Here is a 25,617-nt window from a genome sequence, read left to right as displayed (position 1 = left end):
TTTTAAAATTTAGTGGTTAGTTGTGTAGAAAAGTGTATCAATAAGTGCGTTCTCTTCATTTACGCTGTTCATTCTCATTCACTCATTCAATCTTCCCTCATTTATTACTCTTAATTGTTGCAACCCTCACTGTTTTACACGGTACAGGACAATAAAACAGTATCCCCTCCTTTTATTAAACCTTTTTCCCCCCAAAGTTATGTATTTTCATAGAAGACTTAGAATGTTCCTTCTGCATTGTTTAGGCTATAGAGAAGAGAAAAGCTCTGGCGGGAAAACGTCTAGTCAGTTGACGTATATTAAATAACTTATAAGGCTCTACAAATGATATGAAAATTACCGCAAAACTATATACGATTAGAAGTTTCACCTTTGGTTATTAATAAACGCTAAACAAATTATATCATATCAGAAACCTTATAAGCAATTGGCAGTCTTCTTAGACGACTTTCAGGCTGACTAAAAGGATAAGTTTACCACCAATCAGTAAATGACAAGAATTTTGAGCTTGGTGGAAATTAAAAAAAAAAAAAAAACTTTATATATCAATTAAAAATATTTAAAGACAATCTAAGAAAAGAGGGAATTTTACAGAGAAAGAGAATACAAAGTCACGGCTTAAAATTGTTTACTTTAGGTTCAGTATATCAGTGTTAAGTTAATCTCGGAACGTATCAAGACATCAAGGCGTTTTATTTAACTTTTTTTTATGACCGATTGATACATTTTCCTTCGTGGATTACTTAAGTTTCGTAAGAGTTTAAATAATTCCAGTTGTTCTCCTCTTATAGTCTTTGTAACATGTACCGGGTTTATTTACGGTTTATGTATAGTTAAGAGTTCGAATATTGACTCATAGTTTGCTAAGTTACGCCTATCTTCATGTTAAGTCTCAGGTTTATATTATTTATCTGATACAATAAAGAAACAAGTAATTTTACCTGGCGAATTATTCCATAGGTGTTACTTGTTATGGTTCCCGAAGCAGTGACCATTATTGTAAAGATATTGAGAAAAACAGTTGACAAAAACCTTTAAGAAAAAAATTCTTTAAAACCGTCAAATTGTTCTCGATTATAACAATTTTCATATAGAAAGAGTGATAAATTCCCAAGAGCTGGAGTGTAGAAATTATTAAATCTCTGAGTAGTATTCCCAGTGTGAAAGAGAAAAAGGCGGGACCTATAGGTGGTACAAGAGGGTCACGGATAAATAAAATATAATAAAATATGTATGATCATAGTGGAAGTCGGTGGGTTGTCGTAGGCAGCCTCCACAGTGTGACGACGGGGAGACACAGCCCAGCCACCACACGGGAACTGGTAGCTTGAAGAAACAGCGTAACACTGTAGCATGTGTAGGTGAGGTGTAGCAGTGCGTAATAAGGCTCAATATTATCTTAGTTTGGGACCCATAAACTCTTCCCTCCCCAGAAATAGTCACCCATGAACTCTTCCCTCCCCGGAAATAGTCACCCATGAACTCTTCCCTCCCCGGAAATAGTCACCCATGAACTCTTCCCTCCCCAGAAATAGTCACCCATGAACTCTTCCCTCCCCAGAAATAGTCACCCATGAACTCTTCCCTCCCCAGAAATAGTCACCCCTGAACTCTTCCCTCCCCAGAAATAGTCACCCCTGAACGCTTCCCTCCCCAGAAATAGTCACCCCCTCCCTCCCCTCACTGTTATAATGATCCCCGTAGTGTTGAAGGTAATTTGTCGTTTCTTCATTTCCACCCATAAGTAGGGGAAACTATAGTGTTATTTTTTTGTAAGAAGTGAGCACCTTTGGTCTATGCCGCCGCACTAGAGAGAACGTCGCTGTTAGCATGTTCTAAGACAGCTGCTAGTAGATGTTATGTTGGCTGTGGGTCCTGCTAGCTTGGCTCTGCATCTCGCTGTTGCACTGTAGCTATTGTGAGATAGAACATTGATCCATCATCTAGTGTCGTGTAGTACATTGTAAATATTAAATCATTGTATACCAATTTTAGAGCGGATTTGTTTTATTTTTGGGTAACTAATATCTTTAAAAATACATATATATCATCCGTTTTATAATGCTTGTTAATAGTGTTTACAATTTTTGCCTCTTAAGCCTTGAGTATTATTATTATTATTTTTTTTTTTTAATTCACCTATAAAGTTATCATATCCTTTCATCATTCCACTCATCACGGAAAGCAGGAATAAGCAAGACCTGATAATTCTTTTAAGTCTTATAGAATTAAAGATAAGTGTATTGTATAGAGTGAGATTAATAACTATGCTTTTTATTCTGCTTCCCACACTTAAAACTCGGTCCTCCCACTCCCCCCCCCACTCCCCACTCCCCCCCACTCCCCACTCACCTACCGATCTATTGATGTCTTCCCTCTCTTATCACCACTCTTCTTCTCCTCCCCTCCCTTTTCCACTCCTCTTTCACCCCCCTCTCTCTCTCTCTCTCTTCTCTCTCTTCTGTTATATTTCTCTATGCATTATCTACCTGTGTCTACCTATCTGTGTTCCTCTCCTTCTCTTTTGTTCTCTTTTCACTTTTTTTCTCTGCCTCTCCTGTCTATTCCTCTGCCCCTACCAACTCACTTCTGTTCCGTTTACATTATTGCTCCCTTCATATTAATACCGTTGACCTCCCTCTTAATGTCCCCGGCCCTCCCATCACTGTCTCTCCCTTCCCACCTCTGTCATCGTCTTCTCCACCTCTGTCTCCTCCTTTCCCACAATTTCTTGGTCCTTCCATCCATTAACTTGTCCTCTCACTACTTTCCCCGGCTCCCATTATTCCCCTGACCACTATTGCCCACGACCTGGTCCCACCCACAGCGGAAGCGGCCGCCCCCCCGCCGGCCCGTGGGCAAGCCTCCAGAGAACCGCCCAGCCCGAGCACTCTTCTGCCTGGGCCTCAAGAACCCATTGAGGAAGGTCTGCATAGACGTGGTAGAATGGAAGTATCCTTTTATATCTGCAGGAATATATCTTTGTCTTATTTGGTGGAGTTTTATCATTACACTGTTGATATATTAAGGATGATACAATAATGTGCGTGACGGTAGGAGCCGCCACTGTACTGTACTTAATATTCTGCTTACTATTGTTTCATTACGTAACACTTCTCTGTTCTTAAAGGTATTCTTCACTCCATATAGACCAAGTAAGTAAACCAAATTTCACCTGAAATTGGCTGTTTGGTGAAAGAGATGCACTTTGTATATTTAGAATGCCTATGAAATTAAGAATATCTAATATATATATATATATATATATATATATATATATATATATATATATATATATATATATATATATATATATATATATATATATATATATATATATATATATATATATATATATATATATATATATATATATATATATATATATATATCTCATGTAAATCCACAATGAAAACGTGGATAAGATAAATCTTGATAAAATCACACGGGAAAATGGAAACAACAGGTACCTTAGCTTTCTCGTCTTTATTCAAGACATCTTCAGAGAGCAACTGGATTACTTGGACAGAGGCTTAAATATACAGGGTGACCTAAAAACATGAGGTCAGGTCATAATGATGACATCCACTAATCCGTTGTTTCCATTTTCGTGTGATTTTATCAAGATATATATATATATATATATATATATATATATATATATATATATATATATATATATATATATATATATATATATATATATATATATATATATATATATATATATATATATACAGTATAGGGACTGTAGTATGTGGCCTCTTGTGCATTATAATAGTGTGAACGGCTAAATTGACATGTTTTGAGTTCGAAACGTCTTTAGTCAAATATTTCACAGCCTTAAGAGTTTGTGTTGTTCACTGTACCTTTTGTCTCGCCAGAACACCGTCCCAGGTTCGTTTTAGAGCGGCGATTGCGTCTGAAACTGCTTCCAAATAAATTTTTAAGTCAATACTGCCTTAGATTAAACAGTCATGTCAGTCGAGCGAGATTATAAATTATATATATATGACACACACTGCCCCCTGGTGGTTGTGTTCGCCCAACTTAAAGGTTCAGCTCTCTGGATGGTGTTCTAACGGGAGAAGACGCTGTTCTTTATCAACATCTCAACCTGTGAGATAAGGATGGGAGAATGGGAGGGAAGGGAGGAAGGAAGGTGAGGAATGCGTCGTGGTGCTGGGTTAAACAAGAATACGTCGTGGTGCGGGGTTAAACAAGGATGTGTCACAAATGGTCTTCCTAAGTGTGGCTGGCGGTAAAACTAGACGGTAAGCGGTAAAACTAGACGGTAAGACCTTCCATAAGACTTGTGTTAATTGGGAGAAGTATTTTTGTACGTCTAGAAACATTATTAATATGTTGTCCGATTTTCTAGGGATTACGACGTTGATCCTGGGGGATTCTGAGGATCTGTTAAGGGAAGGGGAGGTGGGTATCAGAGGAAGGGGACGTTAGGTGTCATGGGGGAGGGGAAGGTGGGTGTCAGGTGGAAGGGATGTGTCAGAGGGAAGGGGAAAGTAGTAGAGATGTGCTGGGGGTAGGAAGGGATGTGTTGCGGGGGGTAGGTGGTGTGAGAGAGGATGTGCCTGCAGTTGAGGGAAGTTGGGAGACGTTTTAAGGAGTAAAGCTTCGACAGGAGAGGAGCTTAAACTGCGATGGAAGATAAAATTGGGTGAGGGAGAGGCGCTGGATGGTGGGTGGGGGCGGTGGGTGGTGGTGGGGAGGGGGATAGTGGGGGGAGGGGGTTGCTAGATGGTTCCTAGAAAGTAACAGATTGGCGGTGTGTTTAGAAGAATTGTCAATTTTAGGACGAATAATTTTTTTTGGGGGGGTAAACTTTATGCTGTTGTGTGAAGCTGGGAAGTTGCATGACGTAAAATGGGTCAAGCAGCTGGCTATATTGAAACCTCGTAGTGGGAAGGTAACACAATGGCGGATGTTGGTCTAAACAGTTTGAGAATGAGGGAAGCGAGAGTATTGTTTATATTCTAACTAGATGGCATAGAGCAAAAAAATTACCATACGAGATTGGGAAAAATAAATAAAAATTATGGAATATTAATCTTATTCTCCGCCGTCGTCATCTATATTTCGGAGATATTTCAATGATCAAAGATTCTCATCACATAACCAGCCAGCCATCTTTTTTGGGGGGGTTATTCTTGTCTGGCCTGCAATCCTCACCGCCTCGCCAATGTAACCTATTCACCGTGGCTCTCGTAAAGGCCCCACCCAGAAAAAAATAAATCACGCCTACACCTTATTGTTGTAGATCACAATACGATATGATGTAATATATAGAGGTATGTGATTGGTTATATTACAGGTAAGGATGAATAAGATATGGAATGATGAATGATGGAATGGTATTGGGTGTGTTGGGTGGCTGGCTGGCTGGTAAGACTTCAGTAGGATTTGCGGGTCCCAACAGCTGATCGTTTCCATGGTGACGAGTGTGTATGTGTAATGCTGGGAGAGAGAGTGGAGGGGGAGGGAGGTGCTGCTCTTTGCTCTTTCTGTTCGCTCTCTCTCTTGTCCTAGAGAACTCTTACTGCGCATTTCTATTGTCTGTGTTTATTTACTCTCATTTACCACAATTTTTAGCCTACTCAGTATTCTTGTACCACCTCACCTCACCTAACCTAACCTAACCTAACCTAACCAAGAAAACATATGACGAGAGAGAGAGAGACTGTGTGTGTGTGTGTGTGAGAGAGGTGCTCCTAATTACCACCTGAGCGCCTAATGGAGGTGATGGCGTGAAGAACAGTGAGAATGTTTGTCTTCTTGGCCCGACTGATGACACTAACACTATACCCTTGGCAACTGGTCTCTGAATGACTCCTACACAGACAACAAGAGTCAACAGATGATAATAAATCTCTTAAATAACAAATAAATGTTTACGTGGATAACAGATGTATGATATCTTACTTTATTCACAAATTATGGATCATCTGAAGATTAACCTCCCTCCCCGGGTTAATTTACCTGGCAGGGAGAGCAGGTTAATTTAGGCTAACGTTAGGTTGGTTTATCTTATTGTGTAGTAAGCTGGGGGGGGGGGGGCTAATCTTCATGTAATAAAGCATTTCCATTCAGGTAGTATGGAGGTTCGAATCCCATAACTGCAACACCAATAAATGAATGTATCTAACACAACATACGCCACAGTTCATCGTTCTTCTTTTGTTTCTTATATCACGACACACCCGTCACCCCCTAGACCGGGCCAGAGTCAGTGTTCCAGTTAAAACCCAGGTTTATTTATAGACGTCACTAGTCCAGGTGTATAGTATTAGGTAACATCAAGTGACAGGTCCCCTTCATAGTGTTGCATTAAAACACAATTATAGAGATAAAAACTAGATCACCTTTTCATGTAACTCTTTTGTCTTTACCTGCGTTGGTACTGCCATAAATACACATGCTATTAATGAAACTATTTATTGTGCTCGCCTTTACTGCTCCCCTGCTCTGCTCCCCCGCTCACCTAACCTAACCCTCGTGACTAGTATATCTCCTGTCATTACACGTGTGTTCACCTTTCCCGCAGTCTTATAATCCCATAGTATATAGCTATTTCACTGGCCGTCCCGTCCCACTCTGAAACCATAAACTGCTTCTCTTCCACTCATCATCCCACCCCATGCTGAAACCATAAACTAGTGCTGTTCCATTCAGTGTCCAGCGCACCCTTCGTAATCATATATATTTTGGTCTTCCCCTCTCTCGTAACCCTCCCAAGATGGTAAACAAACGTGAGGGGGCGAGCAAGGCGTGGCGCTAGGGGACGCTGAAAGTGCTAAGAGGGGCTAATGAGATTGGGGTGGAGGGAAATAGAGGGAGTGTTGTGTGTCGCGGGCTGGAGAGGCGGCTAATGTAGTGCTCGAGTCCTCTCTCAACACTCATTATCATCATCGTCTCTGGCTTCCTCCTCAGGACTCGGCTACACTTGGTGGTGTGGAGTTGATTTATGGCTCTTCCCAGTGGTGTATGAGTTAATGGCGTCTCTCTCTCTCTCTCTCTCTCTCTCTCTCTCTCTCCGTAAATGCATATATGTAGTCTCTCTTTCTCTCTCTCTCTCTCCCATAGTTTGTTTGTATGCCCCTCAACGCTGACCATCTGGGGACGTTCATCATCATCGGCAGTTGTATGATATTAAGCAGACTTATGCAACCATTTTATAGACACTAATTATTTACGTGACGTTGTTAGTTAATTGTTACTTAGTATATAATGAGACCTGACCAAGGTTGAAACTCCATGAGGGTAATTCGTACAAGGTGAAGGAGGAAGCACTGACTGAGTTACCCTATTGAACGACAAGACGCATGAGAGGAGATAGTGAAACGTGGTTGGAGAAATCCGTAGAGTTTTACGCCATCTCTATACGCGGTTCAAGTTACTCTCGCTTAAATTAATAATCTCATAACAATCAGTCTCCTAACTCAAAGAACTACCATAACACTGTATTTTTCTTAATGTTTTTTTTTTTACTGTTATATATGGAGCCAACGATAAAATTAATTGATTATTTTTACCGTTATTATTCTTTATTTATATGACCATTGTGTTTCTTGTAAAAATATTTGTTTATTAATAACTGTAATCATTGCCTTACATAATGGTTATATGCTTTTTAACTAGTGCAACTCCCTGAAAATGTTGTTGATAAGTTTTACCTCTCTTGGGCCCAACGACTAATTTCCCCGAGTGGTTGGGATGTTCTCTTAAAAATGTTCCTGTAAATTTTTCTCCTGAATATTGACCTAAAAAATCCTTTATTCTTCTTCTCTATCTTTCTCTTAGTTAGGTTCTTTAAGTTAATGGAGGGAACTACAAGCCTTAACTTCTAACAATTTCTCCATATGTTTAAATTTATAAGCAATATACAAATAACTGTAGAATTTCTGTATTTAGGTAGTCGTATTTTCAGATAATTTTCAAACGTTTCATAAAATTACACACGCACGCACACACACACACACACACACACACACACACACACACACACACACACACACACACATACACACACACACATACACACACACAGCGGCGGCGGCAGTGCTGGTCGGCGTGGAACTGTATACAATACCTGGAAATATTAAAGTGCATATACTCGTTATCAAAACACCTACCTGGGCCTACGGGCAGGTAAGACCCGATGTGAAAGGGGAGAAAGAATTGGGAAGGGAGTAAGGAAGAAGGGGGAGGGACAGTAGAGGGGAAAAGGGGGAGAGGAGTGGGAGAAAGAGAAGAAAGAAAGTTAGGGAGAGTTGCAGGGGGAGTAGGAGAGAAAGGGAAGAGGAAGAGAACTGAAAAGAGAAAGATGGGTTTGAGGATTGAGGCGAAGGGCGGAGATGAAGGAAACCATGATAACAAACGGATGAGGAAGATGGAATGAGACGATGGGAAAAGTAGAATAAAGAGGTGAGAGAGAGAGAGGTTTATAGCTCCTTATCTCCCTCTTTAACACTTACTCCCCCACTCTTCCCGTCACCTCTCTCTTCCCCTCTTTACAGGTTTTATTTATTTCCCCCACCTCATTCCCTCTACCCCTCCTCCTCCTCATTCCCTCTACCCTTCATTCACCCCTTCTACCCTTCATTCACCCCTTCTACCCTTCATTCACCCCTTCTACCCTTCATTCACCCCTTCTACCCTTCATTCACCCCTTCTATCCTTCCTCACTCCTTCTACCCTTCCTCACTCCTCCTATCCCCCCTCCCTTACCCACGCAGCTGAGACGGCAAACAGGATGGAGCGAATGAGGGGTGGGAGAGGAAAGAGAGAGCCGACCGCTGCACCAAGTAAATTTGATCAAGCTTTTAGTAAATATTATAGAGGGTAGTAAATGTAATGCCGTAAAAGGCCATCTACGGCAGGTTATGTGGATTGGTAATTGTTGTTGATATATAAAGAATAATATGGTACATTGTTTTTTGAGGTGATAATTTGTATCTCTTATTAACATCAATGTATCCAAATGCTTTTCTTCTACTGGAACTACGAGTACAGTACATTGTGTGTTTTTTTTTGTAGATTTTCCTTCGATTATGATAATATTTCATGTATGTTTGTGTTTCAGTGACATTGAATTTAATTAATTAACTCTCTCTCGCCACTAACTGTTGGGGGTAATTATTAACATTTCCATAGGCATACCACCTGGAGCTCATTCCTTTTGTTTTTGGTTCGACCTTTTATATCCACCATCATATACCTTTTGTGTATAAGAACGAGTCTCTATACCCATCCTCTGGTCCTTCTCCTCTGTACACATTGAATGTTTATGTTAGAGAGAAGAAAAAGGGGGAGAGAATAACAGTACTTAGGAATGAGCCAATAGACTTTGTTATTAGGCTGTGTATTCGACGATGGTCAGTTAGGGTCACTCTCTATCCCGGGACACAACCAGTCCACTCAGCTGTAAATGAATACTTTAGTTCACAAGTTGGGGAAACCGAGAAACAGTCAGGTGCAGCGCCACCTTTCACACCCAAGGCTTAGTAGCCGATCAGTGGTTCAAGAGGATAAAGTTTACACTGTCCCTAAGCTGTGCCTGTGTGACCCACTTTCCTCTTTCCTTTTTATATGATCACAGTTCATCATTAAAATCCCACCTCTGGTTTTCTAGAGTTTTCCTTAACCAGTGTTGCCAGACCGTTCGAGTGGTTCATCTTGTTCACCATCTTCGCCAACTGCGTGGCGTTAGCGGTCTACACGCCCTACCCAAACTCAGACTCCAACGCCACAAACGCACAACTAGTAAGTACAGCAGCTCCCGTCTCTGGAACCTTATGGTGTTTCATTGGTATTTTGAAATGTTATGTCTTTGAAGTTTACGAAGTATTGTCTAGTTCAAAGATTTTTCTTAATAATTTAAAAAATCTCCTAAAATGCTGTAAACATTAAACAGTTTATAAACTCAAATTATCTACCATTAATATAATAATATCAAGCTCTATTAGGCAGTGGCGCCACAGGGGACCTCTAGGCTCTAATATATAAAAATACTAATCGATGACAACTGGATGAGAGGGGGGGGGAGGGGGGCAGGTGTCAAGTTTTCTCTTCCAGGACGAACTGTTCTTTGTAAGTGATTTAATATCTATGATGTAACAATTTACGATATTTATTTCTTAAGGTTCTACCAGTTCATGTATTTTAAAATGTAGCTACAGCACACACGCCTCTCTCACTTCTAAACGAGTATGGTGTCCTACTTCTACTGCATGACAATTTATATCATGTAGAGCTTATATCTACAGCATAGCAGGGAGTAATATTGTACCTTATATATAACCTGTGTGTGTGTGTGTGTGTGTGTGTGTGTGTGTGTGTGTGTGTGTGTGTGTGTGTGTGTGTGTGTGTGTGTGTGTGTGTGTGTGTGTGTGTGTGTGTGTGTGAATAATAATAATAATAATTAACGGTTTATTGAAAGAGCTTTGGCAGCCAGAAGGCTGAAAATATACAGTTACATATTTGGGGAATGGGTTACGAGTTACAAATAATATACAAGTACATAAGTGACACAAATAAGACATATAGTAACTTAGATGGGGATCAGCTCAAAATACAGTTCATTTCAACATAGTGACAGTGTAGGGAGCAGTGTTTACTGGGAGTGAATACACTGATTTATTACATGTTATTGATAATTTTTACAATGGTTGGGACTGGGCTGTTCTTATAGCGATCAGTTCGTGCACGTATGGGCTGGATGCGGTTGTGGTGTCGAACAGCAATTCTCGGACAGGGGATCTCAGGTGGTAGTAGGGGCCGGTGTCGGGGATGGTGTAGAAGCTTCTTACCAAATTTGCAGATGAGGTGTGTGTGTGTGTGTGTGTGTGTGTGTGTGTGTGTGTGTGTGTGTGTGTGTGTGTGTGTGTGTGTGTGTGTGTGTGTGTGATTTTCGATCTCTTCCATACAAATGGTAATACAGTAGTATCAACAAAATCCTACATCTACACCTCAACACCCTCAAACACCATTACCATGATCCCATAACCTCGTATTGTTCCCCATTATCCTTCTCCCCCTCCTTACTTCCTCTCTCGTTTCTTGTGCCCCCGCCCCCTCACCCAACCCTCCACCGTCACCAAGGAGACGATGAAAACAAAGGATTTTGATCCCGAGGTGTCATTATAAATCAACACTAAAAATAGTTGGATCTCTCCTCGTTCCCTCTGCTAGGGGTGAAAAGGTTGGTAGATGCTATGGGGAGAGAAGCAGTTTAAACACTTGGCTACCGAGCGGATAGGGTGCTCAACTCTTGTCCTAGGGGTTGTTGGAAAGTTCTCTCTTGGACCATTTCCAGTTTACTCAGCTGTGAATGGGTTCCTAATTTTACAGTTGGGGAAGTGAAGGAGGGTCGAGTGCAGTGCAGATACGCTTCCTCCTTGTACACTCACGACAAACAGTTATTTAACAGCTGGGTTCAACAGATTTCAGAATGAGCACTATGGTTGGAGTCATCTCAGAATGGTTGGTATGCCTGTTCGAGAAGTGATTCAATATTTCGTTATGGTATATGTTGCTCGTCTTCATGGTAATTACAGGTGAAAAGAATTAATTTAATTTGTAATAAAACTTTCTCAGAGAGCAATGTTCAGATTTCTTGTGGCGAGTGTACAGTACAGTACATAGAAGGCTTAGCATACTTTGTTACACGTATTCACACTGTCCCAGAGGCAGTCCTGCCTTGGGGACCCACTTTTACTTTCAGTAAGGAGATGAATGATGTTGATTGGAGCATTTTAAAGTTTAAAGTGAAGATGAAAGTTTGATATTTAGTGGGAGATTAATAGGAAGTGGAAGGTTTTAGGAAAGTGGCAGATTTAAAGAGAACTGGGAGGTTTAATATAAGTTGGCAGATTTTTCGATTTCATAATACGAGACAAATATATTTCTTTGGGAATGAAGGGTAGAAAAATATATCATATTATGAAAGTGAAAAAAAAAATAAACAAAAATAGGTAATTTCCAGTTATATTTAGTCCTACATTAACACGTAAGAGCACAACGTAACCAACCACACAGTGACGTAGTTCAAACTGCCAGACACGAACAAGACGAGTTGTGTGACCCTTGACCTACCGGGTTGTGGTTGACTGACTGAAATGATTGCCATAAACTGTGGTAAGATTGGATGATATACTGTTTGTTTGTTTTAATTACTTCTCAGAACTTTTTACTACTTTAAACCTAAGTGGAAGGTTTAAAGGGAAGTGGGAGATATAAACAAGGGAAGATTTAAGGGTAGTGGAAGGTGTTAAAGGGAAGTTTTTGTTTACTTGTTAGTTTTATCTCATGTTAGTATGTTGTTGTCTAGGTAATCGTTGAGTATTAATTAAATGACAGTAATGTCGTACTAATGGGTGGGAAATGAGGAAGGTGAGGTTAGTCCAAGTTGTTGAAGCTATGAAGAGTGAGTGCTGGAGGGAAGTGCAGCAAAATTTAAAATCTAGGAAACTGTCTTGTTATTCTGTATGCTTAATGGTGTATGGAAGAATGTGGGCTCTTTTTTTTTATGGGAAATAGCCCACCCGGACACAGGTCATCGACCCACAACGGGGCCTGTACAGTATAATTGTTATTGTTTTCATTTTAATATAATGGTAATGCATTAATAACATGTCTTGGCAAGGAAGTTATTTCAGAGATATTGGGTGTATTTTAATGCTGAATGTATCATACACAGGCGCAGTACAGAATATGGTGGTTCCATGACAAAACCCCAACGGGGTTGTCATTTGTCAACACTAACCTAACCTAACCTAACCTAACCTAAGCTTAAAAGTGTTTTATTTTATATTTTATATGTGAGACTGGGGTTTTGTCCGTTGGCATTTTATCCGGTCACTGAATATGGTAATACTAGAGCAGATGGATAATACCAAAATAGTTGTTCGATTTCGTTCAGTTTTTCCACATGTGTAATAAAAATGATACAGCAACTTTTTACTTTAATTGTAAGTATTGTATTTATTATTATTATTTTTTAGTTCTCTATCTGATCATAAATCACCTGAAGTGGGCAGGGTGTGAAGGATGAGGGATATTGTGGGGTAAAACACGGTGAAAAACTCATTATATGACACTAAAATGATGTCTATACATGTTTTGTACGTGAAAAAAATAATTATTTACCATAAATATTCAGCCAAAAACTTTGCTGCATCGACGTGTGTAGTCGGCTGCTTTAGTTGGTTTGTGCTCGGACCAGTTCAAGACTGTTACTTTTATTAGTACCTGATATCAAAGTACTGTAAGTGCTCTCTGTTTAATAGGGTGGAGGGCCTGCCCCTCGGCTAGGAAGTTGGGTGACATTAGGTAGGTATTTTAGCTGGTTAGGTTAGGTTAGGTTAGGTTCTATTAGGTTCTGTTCGTTGTCGTATCATTTTTATTACTTTATATCATCCAAAGAACATACAGTATATATAGGCCTCTTTGGATTTATCACTTAACATTTTCTTTTGTCCCAAGTATTGTATCTACTGTATTGACTATTTGATTTGTCATCAATTGAGTTCATGTTTTCTGTTTTCATTGTACACAAACCATTCCCCAAGACCTTGAACAGCCACATGTTTACCTCCTCTTTCTCCGTAGGAACAAATCGAGATCATCTTCATGGTGATATTCACACTTGAGTGCTTTATGAAGATTATAGCGTACGGGTTTGTGCTCCATCCAGGAGCCTATATACGAAGCGTATGGAACTCCCTCGATTTCCTCATTGTCGTAATAGGGTAAGTAGTTTGTGACATCCCTAGCATGTTGGGTAATCTTGTACAGTATTTAACTTGTGTGACTTACTGTACCTGGGTTGTTTCCTTTCATAATGCTTTTAATTGAAGAAAATACCTGATAACTATTATTTTAGGTTAGGTAAGGTAGGTTAGGTTGGTTCATTTAATGAACACCTATAACCCAACCTTGGTGACTGATTCTACCAGAAGCTCCTGGCAGCTGCAAACTTCCAGAAGTACAGTACTATACTGTACCAAATACTTCCATATTATATCATTTTCATTTCATAGAATAAACCCAACTAACCTAACCAAAAATGCTAATTGTGTGTCTTCAGTTATCAGAGCTGTGGTAATGAATGTGTGGCAAGCAAACCATAATTAAGCTTCATACTGTAATTGTTCTACATTTTATTTTCAGACTTTCTGAAAGTTATACCAATTAAAAGTCCACTTATCTCTGTGACCACCTTAATGATAGTTATGTTTCTTCTTGACAATGACTTTAAGGGTGCTACTGCAAATATGAAACCAAATTAGTTATACTGTATTCCAACAAATTTGTGACCATAATGCATTGCCATGATTTGGAGAAGATGGGAATATTGTTGCCTTACCTTCAAGACAGTATTGGTTGTGCTCCAGTTGTACTGTATAGGCTTGTGTCAATTGCTCTAGACAATATTGTCACATGAACTGCTATTGTTACTACATGCACAGTCTGTCTCCAATTATTGTGTTTTTGACAGGTTGGTGAGTGGGGCGCTGGATTTCCTCATGCAGGGGGAAGGTGGGGAGGCAGGGTTCGACGTGAAAGCCCTCAGAGCTTTCAGAGTCCTGCGTCCCCTAAGACTTGTCTCTGGCGTCCCAAGTAAGTCAAAGATTCATTAGAAATATTATTGACCTACATGTTAAAGGGGTCTGATAGAATTTCAGTTGTTGCTGTTTAACTACCAGATGGAAGAATAGCTCACAGATATGTGACCATCTAAATGGATATTTTTAGCAGGATTAAGGAAATATCATAGAGGACAGTAATAAGATCACCTAATAAAATTTGATGAAGCATGTTTTTAAGATATCAACAGGCTTTGACCAATTGATTAGTGTAAAAGACTAGATAATTACATACCTGTGAGCTGTTCCCCTGTTTAGTTGGTCAAACAGTCACTTCATTTAGGTATCTAAGGGAGTCATAGGTAACCATGAATATTTGTAAGCAAATTATCCCAAGTATTATTTAAGGTGTTTATTGCATAGCAGTGTCTTAAGAGGCTTGATGCTTAAGGCACACACTGTAATATTTTCTCAAGGTTTTACTAGGATTATATTTTCAAAATATATTAATATACTGTACTACACAGGACCAGATAGTCTTCCCGAGATATTAGATGGGTTTTAATGATAATTTTTTATTTAGTGTTACTGTATACTGTACAGTATTTTCATTTTTGCATTGTTTCTCTTTTATGTCTGTCCAACTGACTTAAATAATGGTGATGATATTCACTGCAAACATAAAAATTTATTGTATTGTTCTCTTCAAGGGTTTGACCACAAAGAAATTGACCATTATCTTTAATATCACTATTAGGAGTAACATCATCACTACCAATATCCCAGTCATAACTATTCTCACTATCACCACAAGCAACCACTGACTACCATTCTCTTATAGGTCTCCAGGTGGTGTTGAACTCTATCCTGAAGGCTATGGTCCCACTGCTCAACATTGCTCTTCTTGTTATGTTTGTCATTATCATTTATGCCATCATCGGTCTGGAGCTCTTCTCCGGTGCACTTCACTTCACATGCTATAACAATGAAACAGGTGAGGCAGAGGTAAAAAAAGAAATACTGAAAAGTTCCAGCAAAGGGAAGAAGAATAGATAAATATAGGAAGGAATGAAAGCGAGATTCAATAAAGATGATTTGTGGAGGTGAACTTTTGTAATACATTATCAGTGCTTTACAATATTACCATGATATATATTTTCCTGGCACTACCTTATCCAATACTGTCTGGACATTAGTTACCGTATATGAACCTTTATTATTAGTTAAATATTTAAATGTGGAAGATTAGGGCATCAGATCCTACATTGTCCATCGGGGTATTGTATCCTTGGGAACTTACTGAGGACATCTGGCAATAGATGAGTTTGCTAGAGGATTTTTAATCGTATGTGTCACTTGTTTCTTTCCCTCGTGTAAAGTGGGATTTCATACTTCAATCCTTCACTCTTGGTCTTGGAGGATAATTAACTTGAAGGATATAGTATTTGGTTCTTTTGCAAAATCACTTTGGGACTATTTTAAAATGGTACCTTTTGTAAGTTGACACGTAACAATAGTTGAAGAGCCAGTTAAAATTATAGAAATTAAATGAAAAAAATGCAGGTGTGGATAATTAGCATGATGACCAAAAGTAAGGTGCTTGTATGATTGAGAATGTGAATATGAAGTGACTCTGTGTGAGGGTTACAGAGATTTATAATTTTTACTTGTGCTTTGCTTACTATTGAGATCATCAACATTTTTCTTTGGCACCTTTTATATTTACTATTTAGTATAATACATAAACAGATCTCACTTCATAAATATTTCTATTCCATTTCCTGTGATCTTTGCAGTCAATATCCAAAGGAACATTTGTCACCACAAAGTTTACTTGCAGGGAGCCGAATGGAGTCACCACATCCGTGTGACAATGGCACGGCAGGTTTTAACTGCTCAAACCTCAATAAAGATGGTCAGTACTTTGTATGCCTAGATGACTGGGAAGGACCTAACTATGGCATCACAAACTTTGATAATTTTGGCCTCGCAATGCTGACAGTATTCCAGTGCATCACCATGGAGGGCTGGACGGACATGATGTATTATGTAAGTAGCTGCTGTAGTTGTAACTGTAAAGGAGAATATGAACTGAGGTTAAGTTAATAAAGACAGTTCTTTGTTTCTTTTGTTCCCTATTCTTATACCCTATGCTTTTTTGTACTTTTTTATTCTCAGTCTTTTATATCACCCATCTGTCATTCTGCCTTGACTATATACTTTAAGTACTTGGTTTTGGTCTTGATGAAGCATATATACAGTGTATCCAAATATTCATGTTATTCTTTTGAAACAATTAGTATTGTTGCAAGTGAACTAATCATATCACAAAATATATACTGTATAAGACCTCTGTAATTTAACAGAGCATCATGATTAGCTCACTGCTTGTCCAACCTTTTCTTAAAGGTCACCACATTTAAAGACCTGATCACCTGTTAAGATAAGGTGTTCCTGCATCAGTAATATGAAGTAAAAAGCTGCTGTGCCTCACTTTGTTTATGGATGTGTCATTAACATCTTAAAATTCTGGCTCCTGTTATTACTGTCATGTAGCTACTACTGCATGATGTAGCCCATAAGTTGAGCATTTTCCAGCTATTGTTTGTAAGAAGAAGGATGAGATTAATTCTTAATTCCTTGCCTTTAATACTTCAGAACTGTTTTACATTTTCATCCGTCCACATTAATCGTTTTTCTTACATTCTCCAGATTGCGGATGCCATGGGCAACAGTTGGCAGTGGATCTTCTTCGTTTCTATGATTATTCTTGGTGCCTTCTTCGTTATGAACCTTATTCTTGGTGTCCTCAGTGGGTGAGTTTTAGTGTTTTTTTCATTTTTGTCTCACCAGACTCCTGATCTGTTGCTGTTGGTAGAAAGTCACAATTTAAGTTGTAATGAAAGGAGGAATTTAAGATAAGGGTAAGGAAGAGCATTAAAGGTGAAAGAGAAGAAAAACATATATATCAGGGAAGAAATGACAGAAGCCACTAGGTAGTCCTGGTATGAGAAACAGAAGATTTACCATAAGTGAAAAATTTATGAAGATGTTATGGAAAAGAAATATAGCTCGTAGGTTATGGAGGTTTAATGTACAAAATGAGGTGTACAGGGAAAGGGTGTTTGTGGTGGAAGTTAGGGTGTGGTATTTTTTGTTGAAAAGGGACAGATAAGAAATTTAGCTTAGAGTTGGGGGTTGCACAGCAATCTAATCGAAAATCCTAAGTTGACCCATAGCTCCAAGAAACTGCTTATCATCATCTATCTATTTATTAGTCTAAAACATACCTCTGAAAACACATTACTGATTTTAGTGAAATTATCTATAATGATGTTTCTTAATACTGTAGGATGATATACAGTGTCAAATACAATTACAGTAACTTGATTAATAGTCAAGGTCAAAACCTTGTCTAGAGTATAACTCATACACTGGTCAAAAATATTTTCACAAAACATGACCAGAATATGTATTGCCAATTAAAAAAAAAGGAGAGCACCACACTTAAATGTCTGTTAATAGTGAAGGTCAAACAGCCATTTACCATGGTAGCATTCTTGGCCTACCCTTGGCTCTCTCTCCCTTCACGTTCAGGCTCATGCATCTCTCGACTTGATTGGACTCCTCCTTTCTATTCAGATTCCCGTACCATCTCAACCTACTTCTGCACAAAATGTTGCCAATACTCTACTGTACTTCCAATACCCATCAGCTCTGAACAGGGTTTCCTATCACTTAATGTCATGTTGCACATCCATCTCACCACTGTCAACTCACTTAAACTTATGTATGTTGTCCTCCTTAACTCCCCATATTTCACTGCCATACAACATCACTCTTCTCATGTCAATTGTAGACAACATTCTAGCAATGAGAAAGTAAATAAAATTTTTATCAAACCTCCACGTGGATGTTTGTCATACAGTAGGTCAAGGCCTAAGGAAGGCCAAAGGTTAACTAACATTTTTATTTTAATATTTAACCTTGCTGTATGACCAAAGAACAGGAATTGAGTTTTTTCTATGGTTTTATTTATTATGAAATAAATTATTTTTAAATACATTTTGGAAAGAGGAACCAAGATAAAGATTTGTTTTATGATATATAAATGAGAAGCACATGTCCATGGTTTTACAAAGTACTGTACAGTACTGTATATAAGGTAAGTCCCTGCTGTTCTAAAAAGTGGTTACCTACTAATTGGGATGATGCATCTGACCCTCTATCCAAATGACCTCTTCCATCCCATTCTTAGTTGATTCAGAATCTCATTGGTCACCCACAATGAACCATAGGTTACAAATATAGCAGTGATGAGTGAAATCCAATTTGTCATGGCAGAGGGGAAGAAATAAGTGCCCTGGTATTTTCCCACTTCCCTTGGATGGGATTGTAAGTTTGCTGGAACTAAGAAGCAGGATTGTGATTAAAGGGGTTTGAGTGAGCAATTCTACTAAAGTTCAAGTCTTTAACCAAGCATTAGATCAAATAGTATAGAATCTTCACCATTGGTTCACTTAGGTGGGAAAGTTATTTGCCACAAAACCATAACTTTCTGGGTGATTTTTTTGCCACTAGATATTATAAAGACCTGGTGGTAAAGATGAGTCCTTCCAAGAGGTGATATACTATACTATGCTGTACTAGTAGTGTTATGGATTTTACTGCTTACTTGCTGCTTCTCCTCAGTCATAAAATGGAAACATCTTCATACAAACCCTACAGAGATTATCATGTGGTATAAAGATTTAAATAAAACATGCTAAAGCCTCATTGATAGCGATTTTTGCAATACAAGTTGACAATTTGAAAATCTAAATATTTAGACTGTAAGAAATACTCGCAATTAATCTAATACATACGGTAACTAAAAGTATATCAAAATATCTGCGTAATGTCCAAAGGTGTATAATATACGTACATGAATAAATGGGGTATTGAAATGGTAATGCTTGATTTTTTTTTAGTTTACAGTAATTATTTTTGAGTAAAAGTAGAAAGCACTCTTTTTATTTTAGCTTCACACCAATTTCATATGCGGTCAAGTTTATTTTTGTTCTTTTAGACTTTTTTCTTGTTGCCATTATATTTTCAGAATTTTGTGTTTTGCTTTTAATTACATCTATTGTAATCCTCTCTAGTGTGTAAATCTTTCTAAATTTTTTATATATATTTTTTTTTAGATGTGCACTGATTTATTTAAATTTTTTTATGTACCCGGTAGCTAATGTTTTAATAATCACATGAATTTTTATTTTATTTCAGACACATAGAGGAGGGAAGAATTTTTTTTAAATACGTATTGATGAAATGTAATATCATGTGGCAATTTCAATTTGCATGAGAAATCTTTTATTTTTACAGTTGCCCGTGCAGTTTTCCAATGCATCACCATTATAACCATTATTAATGGGTATCTGAGGCAATACTCTAATATTTCATTTATCTAAGATCCATTGAAGATGATTTCTGAGACTGTGTGTTCTTGATAGGAATGTACAGTATTCCATAATTTGGGATATTGTTACTGACAGCCTTTAACTAACTGTCAACTTTGGTGCAGTATTGCCATCATTGGTTCAGATAATCTCTCTTTGATGTAAAAAAAAAAAAAATCTCTCCCTATCAAATTATCTTAGAAAAACTATTAGTCAAACTCCTCTGTACTGTAGCTCAGAACCTATCATATCCCTTGCCTTTAATGTACATTTTTCTGAAGACCTTTTGTGTAGAAGAAAAACTGTTCCTTACCTCAGTCATGGCCCATTCCCACCTCAAGAATTGCACTTGATGTATTTTGGTGTTTTCATGGTTTTCATTCGAGTAAATTCACCAACAACAGTGATCATCCACAGCCATGTGTCAAGGAGAGTTATCAGTGATGGTGATCTTTCTCACCATTTAATAACTATTATTTTAAGTGTATAGCTGTTATCAGTTTTAATTACAGGGGGTCCCGGGTTACGAACGGGTTCCATTCCTGAGGACGTTCATAAGTCAGATTTGTACGTAAATCGGAACACATGCTATATGTATACCGTACTTACAAAACAATGTTTAAAATCCCACTATATCATAGCCTAAGTCTTTATATACATCTAAAATCACTCAATTTAAGACAAAATAAAAATAGAATGACAAAATACAGTAAATGAAAGTAAAAAATAAGTCATCAGGTAAATAAAATGCTGTAAATTTCAAGTTTAACCCCATTCGTATCGGCGGGTGTTCGTAAGTTGGACGTTCGTAAATCAGGGACCCCTGTAGTTTTATTTTACAGTACCTGTACAGTACAATATTTCAGAGAGAGACATTGAGTTGCAGGGTAATATCACTACATTACGACCCCCATAATTCAAAATAATAGGGGCTCTAGCCATTGCGAATTGCAGTATAAGATTTTATGAAATATGAGAGGGGAAATGTCATTTTTCCTTTATTTGCCCCAATTAAAGTTTAAAACATTATCTTGAATGTTTAAGCTCTTGTGCCTCTTGACAGCTTCTTTTGTAGAGGCTCCATTTGAGGTGTTTGGTCCAGGGTTATCAGACATAATGGCTCAAACATGGGGCAATGATGGAAAAACAAGTGGAAAAGGCTTGTGTGGTAGACCATAGGTGTACACTCCGCAGCTCACCAATGTGAACTGACCCGACACGCGTATACTTGTTTACACATATCTGTTGGCCGACTACAGCAGGAGTAAAATTTTAAGGGGTTCTACAGAATATTTGCTTGGAATTTAAAAAAAAATTACTCACGAAGTTGAACAATATTGAGCAGAAGACAAAATAATAAACCAAAATGGCGCTGCCCAAAACCTCATTTCCACAAGTACATCTTATCTCTTATAGCATTTGTAATTAAATTTGTTCTTACTTCAGGCTTTTATTGTTTTATAATACAGTACAGTATAAGTAGTATGTACAGCCTGTGATAACTGAGAGTATCTGATCTAGAATACTGCTTTTGCTCTGTGCAGTCTCATAACATGGAATCTGGCCTGTTTTGCTGATAATAAAAGTTTCACATGCTATTATGTTAAGCTCACATATTCTGGATTAGGAAATTTCAGGTATAAGAAATTTTACAACAAAACTATGAAAAGAATTATCCTTTAGAAAAAAAAAGAGGAAGTAATAAGTTCATTACCAATCTTAAAGTTGTCAACATTGATAAACATATCAGTCATCTCATCAGTCATTATTTTCACGTATCCTTCATATATTTTGGCAGTGGAGATCCAGCAGCATTATTTAAAACACGAGCTGAGAGAAATACATCTTTTTGATTAATTTATTAGGGAAGTGATTCTTTGGCTTTCTTCTTCATTATCATTTATGGACTCTTTCCCTGTTTGCACTATAGTAATGGGAACAATAAATGTAGAGGCTTGATAAGTGAGGTGATGCAGCAGGAACAGTCACAGAAATGAATAGGAGCTAAAATGTCAATTCTAGCTGTGTGAGAGACAGGGTAAGCTAATACTCTTCTGGTGATGATCCTTTATAGGTAACTGTTTAAAGTCTGTAAATTAGTGTCAGTCTTTTTCATGCTAGATTTTTTTAGTCTGTAAATCTTTGATGGTACTAAAGTGATTGAAAAAATGTACTTTAGAATTATTTCATATTTTCATTTAGCATTTTTATATTTGAAAAAGTATACAGTAGTATTTATATTCCATATTGTTCTTTGTTTTGTATTGTTTTTTAATTCCTGGGTAGTAGCCCCACTTAAAATGTTAAATTTCCAATCAACTCTTCTCTATCCAGTTATTTTATTATTATTATTTTTTCTAAAGGTTCTTGATCCCTTGGTCAGATTTAGCCAGATGGGTATTGTTGATAGGACTCTTGGTAGTAATCATAATTGTCAATCAAAGATGCACTTGTATTTTCTTAGGGATCACAGGGTACAGTAAAAGGTACAGTCACTCTTGCTAAACATTTTGCCAAGGGATCTTCCTTGAACAATGTAACTATTTTCTCTAAAGCTTTTTGATACTTTTTTTATGACCTAAGGGTCGTAAATGAGTGACCTGCAAAATCTAATACCAGTAAAATACCATCTTGACAAGTTTGCCTTTGCCAGAAAAATTCTGCCGAAATGTGAATTTTTTGGGTTTGAAAGAGTCGTCTCATTACCCGGAAATCTTTCATCCCCGGAAGAATTCTGCACTAATTATTGCGGCTGACGGGGATATCACTGTACAGTAGTTTGATATCAATGGTTGTTTTGTATTTTAATGAATGACATAGTATGAGAGGTGAAAGTAACCAACAGTAGTAGAGAGATGTGTAAGTTTAGTGAGTAATAATGTGGGATTATCTTGGGAAGTGGGTCAGGTCGTGGTATCAGATGACACTGCTCTCATAAATGATTCAAAAGTAGAGTAACAAATAATTTTGAGTGAAGTGGGAAGAGTGTTTGTGAGGAAATCATTATCAGTTAATGTGAAGACAAGCAAGTGCTGAAAATAAGTAGAGAAAGGAGACTGATAAATTAATGTTAGCTTGAATGAATATAGAATAAAGGACATGGAAGGTTTGCAACAAAAGATCAGTCTGTATGGATAATGAATGCTGTTTATAGATTTGTTAAGCCTTGTGGTATAAGTAGGGTCAGCCAGAGGGAGTTTTAGTGGTATAGATCTCAAAGGACACCATTTTTTTCCCCTTGGTCATAAAATGGAGTTTTCGTGGTCATTCCTTCAAAATTTTCTTTGCAAAAATATTTTATTATTGCAGAAATTATCAGGTGTTTATTTATAATGTTAGTACAGTATATATGATAAGGGATCACAAGTAAATCATATCAGTATATTTCCATTTATTTTTTTTACTTTGTTAATTCTCCTACTCTAAAAGGAAATATAGTTAACAAAACAGGTCATGATGGCCTGTTGCTGAGAGCTGAGTTAACCTGTCATTTGACCCCTGACAGAGAGTTCTCCAAAGAAAGAGAAAAAGCTCAGGCACGAGGAGACTTCATGAAATTGCGAAAAAAGCAGCAAATTGAGGAGGATTTGAGAGGTTATCTGGAATGGATAACTGCAGCAGAAGATATAGAGATGGAAGGAGATGACAAGAAGGAAACAGATGGTAGGAAGAGAATCATTGAACCTCTGGAGTCTTGCTAACACCCTTCACTAATCCAAAAGTAGTGTAGCTCACTACCATTGTACCACAGGGCCCATCATCTGCTGGTGGAGACATCTAAGGAAGGATGGAGATTTTGGCTGATGCTGCAGATTCCAGCTGAGCTTGGAACCTCCTTTTATCCCAAAGCACTAGTGTCTATTTTCACCCTAGTCAGCAGCATCTCACCCGTAGCTTCGAGTTCAAAATGCAAAACAACTATGGGTGCCTTAGTTAAAAATTATTTGCATCATTTAATGAACTTAACAGCTATAAATAATAAATCATAAGTCATTACAAGTAGCTCTGGTTTACATTGGTTTTCAGTTTTCCCATGTAGCTAAGGAGACTCATTGTTGCTTTGCATTTTTGTGCCACTACTAGTGTGAATAGCATCAAGGTTATTTTTGTTGATATTTGCCCCAGATAGAGAGAGTAAGTATTAAATAGCAGTAGCAAGCACTAACCCTAGCTACATGTGTCCCCGCTAGAGAGTTCTCAAAGGAAAGAGAGAAAGCTAAAGCCCGTGGAGACTTCAGAAAACTCAGAGAAAAGCAACAAATCGAGGAGGACCTCCGGGGGTATCTGGAGTGGATTACCCATGCTGAAGATCTTGACCTTGAGGAAAAGGATGATAAGAAGGAGTCTGACGGTAGGCGACCATCACCAAGTTCTTATCTTCCCTTTTCTTGTCGTTTTTCCTCTTAATTATCACATTTTGGTAGATCTTAGAGAACGGTGATGAAAGTACTGCTCCTCTCTTTATGTTGCTATTTAATTAGACTAGAGTAGGGTATTTAATGTAGACCTGCAAGTAATGGCTATTTTATAATTATGATCTGTCTCTTGGTACACATCAGTACCTTACGTAGTTGCCCATATGCAGTAATGTACGGTAGTTGTTTATTCTTTTAGGTTTCTTCTCTAAGCTTCAACGGTCTTGGATATTTTATTAAGGAATAATTTCCTAATCCATCTTATTTTACAGCTGATAAAACTAATCAAAATTTCAGAGAGATGTCTGGAGTAGGAGTAGTCAAAATAAGATCAACTATTATGAGGACTTAATTTTATATTTATTTTGAGAAGTAAAAAGTTTAATGTTTAATGTGATAACCCTGACTCATAATGGTTGTTCTTAGGTATTATAAGTAATTGTGTTAAAATTTAATGATAATTTATATTCTGGATTAATGATATCAGTGATTAAATAATACTGTATAATAATTTTCCCCAATAATTACAGCATGTAGCATTACTAACCCTGACAATTATTAAATCTTGAAATTGACAATTAAACAGAGTGGACAAAAGGAAGGTATGAAGTAACTCCAGATGAAAGAAAAGTCATAAATTTCAACATAGATGTGTCTGTTTGAGTTATAGTAATGCATCTTATTTTGTGAGGAATGCATTTTTTTTTTGGCAATGATGCATTATACTTTAATCAGTAATCAGTGGGCTGTGAGTGATATCTGCTATTTTTCATCAGTCATCTGGTAGACATGAGCTTCCACTCCACCAACAAACTCAGCCATGCTGTATATGTGATGTGTGCATGTGTAAGACTGAGAAATATAAAGCTTAGAAGTTAAAAGATTTGCAGAAGACCATTGCATATTTAAATAATAGAGGTCATGTCTTGTAGGCTAATATAATGATGGTTATCTTGTGGCATGAATGGCGAAAGTGAATCATTATGCCAAACCAATTATGAAACATTTTTACTTGAGGTTTGGTTTGTTACTGTGTGATGTAATTCTCTTACCTTAATTAGTTGATCAGACCATCTTAGTATATTAATATATACACTGAGATGAAGATGCAACTTTTAAAGAGAAGAATTAAACTGTGATGATTTCATGCCTCTCTAG

The 25,617-nt window shown here is 37.7% G+C and overlaps 1 protein-coding gene across 1 annotated transcript in view; it reads left to right on the top strand.

Annotated features, from left to right (window-relative positions):
* LOC121853601 (muscle calcium channel subunit alpha-1-like) overlaps positions 1 to 25,617 on the top strand; it is a gene marked incomplete in the record, with an annotated part of 305,963 nt that overhangs the window by 66,573 nt on the left and 213,773 nt on the right. Inside the window, 8 exon segments of the mRNA XM_042347854.1 lie at positions 2,828 to 2,952; positions 9,675 to 9,780; positions 13,627 to 13,766; positions 14,516 to 14,637; positions 15,445 to 15,597; positions 16,444 to 16,652; positions 17,316 to 17,419; positions 23,550 to 23,707. Coding sequence (XP_042203788.1) covers positions 2,828 to 2,952; positions 9,675 to 9,780; positions 13,627 to 13,766; positions 14,516 to 14,637; positions 15,445 to 15,597; positions 16,444 to 16,652; positions 17,316 to 17,419; positions 23,550 to 23,707 — 1,117 coding nt within the window.

The sequence above is a fragment of the Homarus americanus genome, unplaced genomic scaffold (assembly GCF_018991925.1).
Source record: "Homarus americanus isolate GMGI-L3 unplaced genomic scaffold, GMGI_Hamer_2.0 scaffold4896, whole genome shotgun sequence".
NCBI lineage: Eukaryota > Metazoa > Arthropoda > Malacostraca > Decapoda > Nephropidae > Homarus > Homarus americanus.
This window is presented reverse-complemented; position numbering and strand designations above follow the sequence as displayed.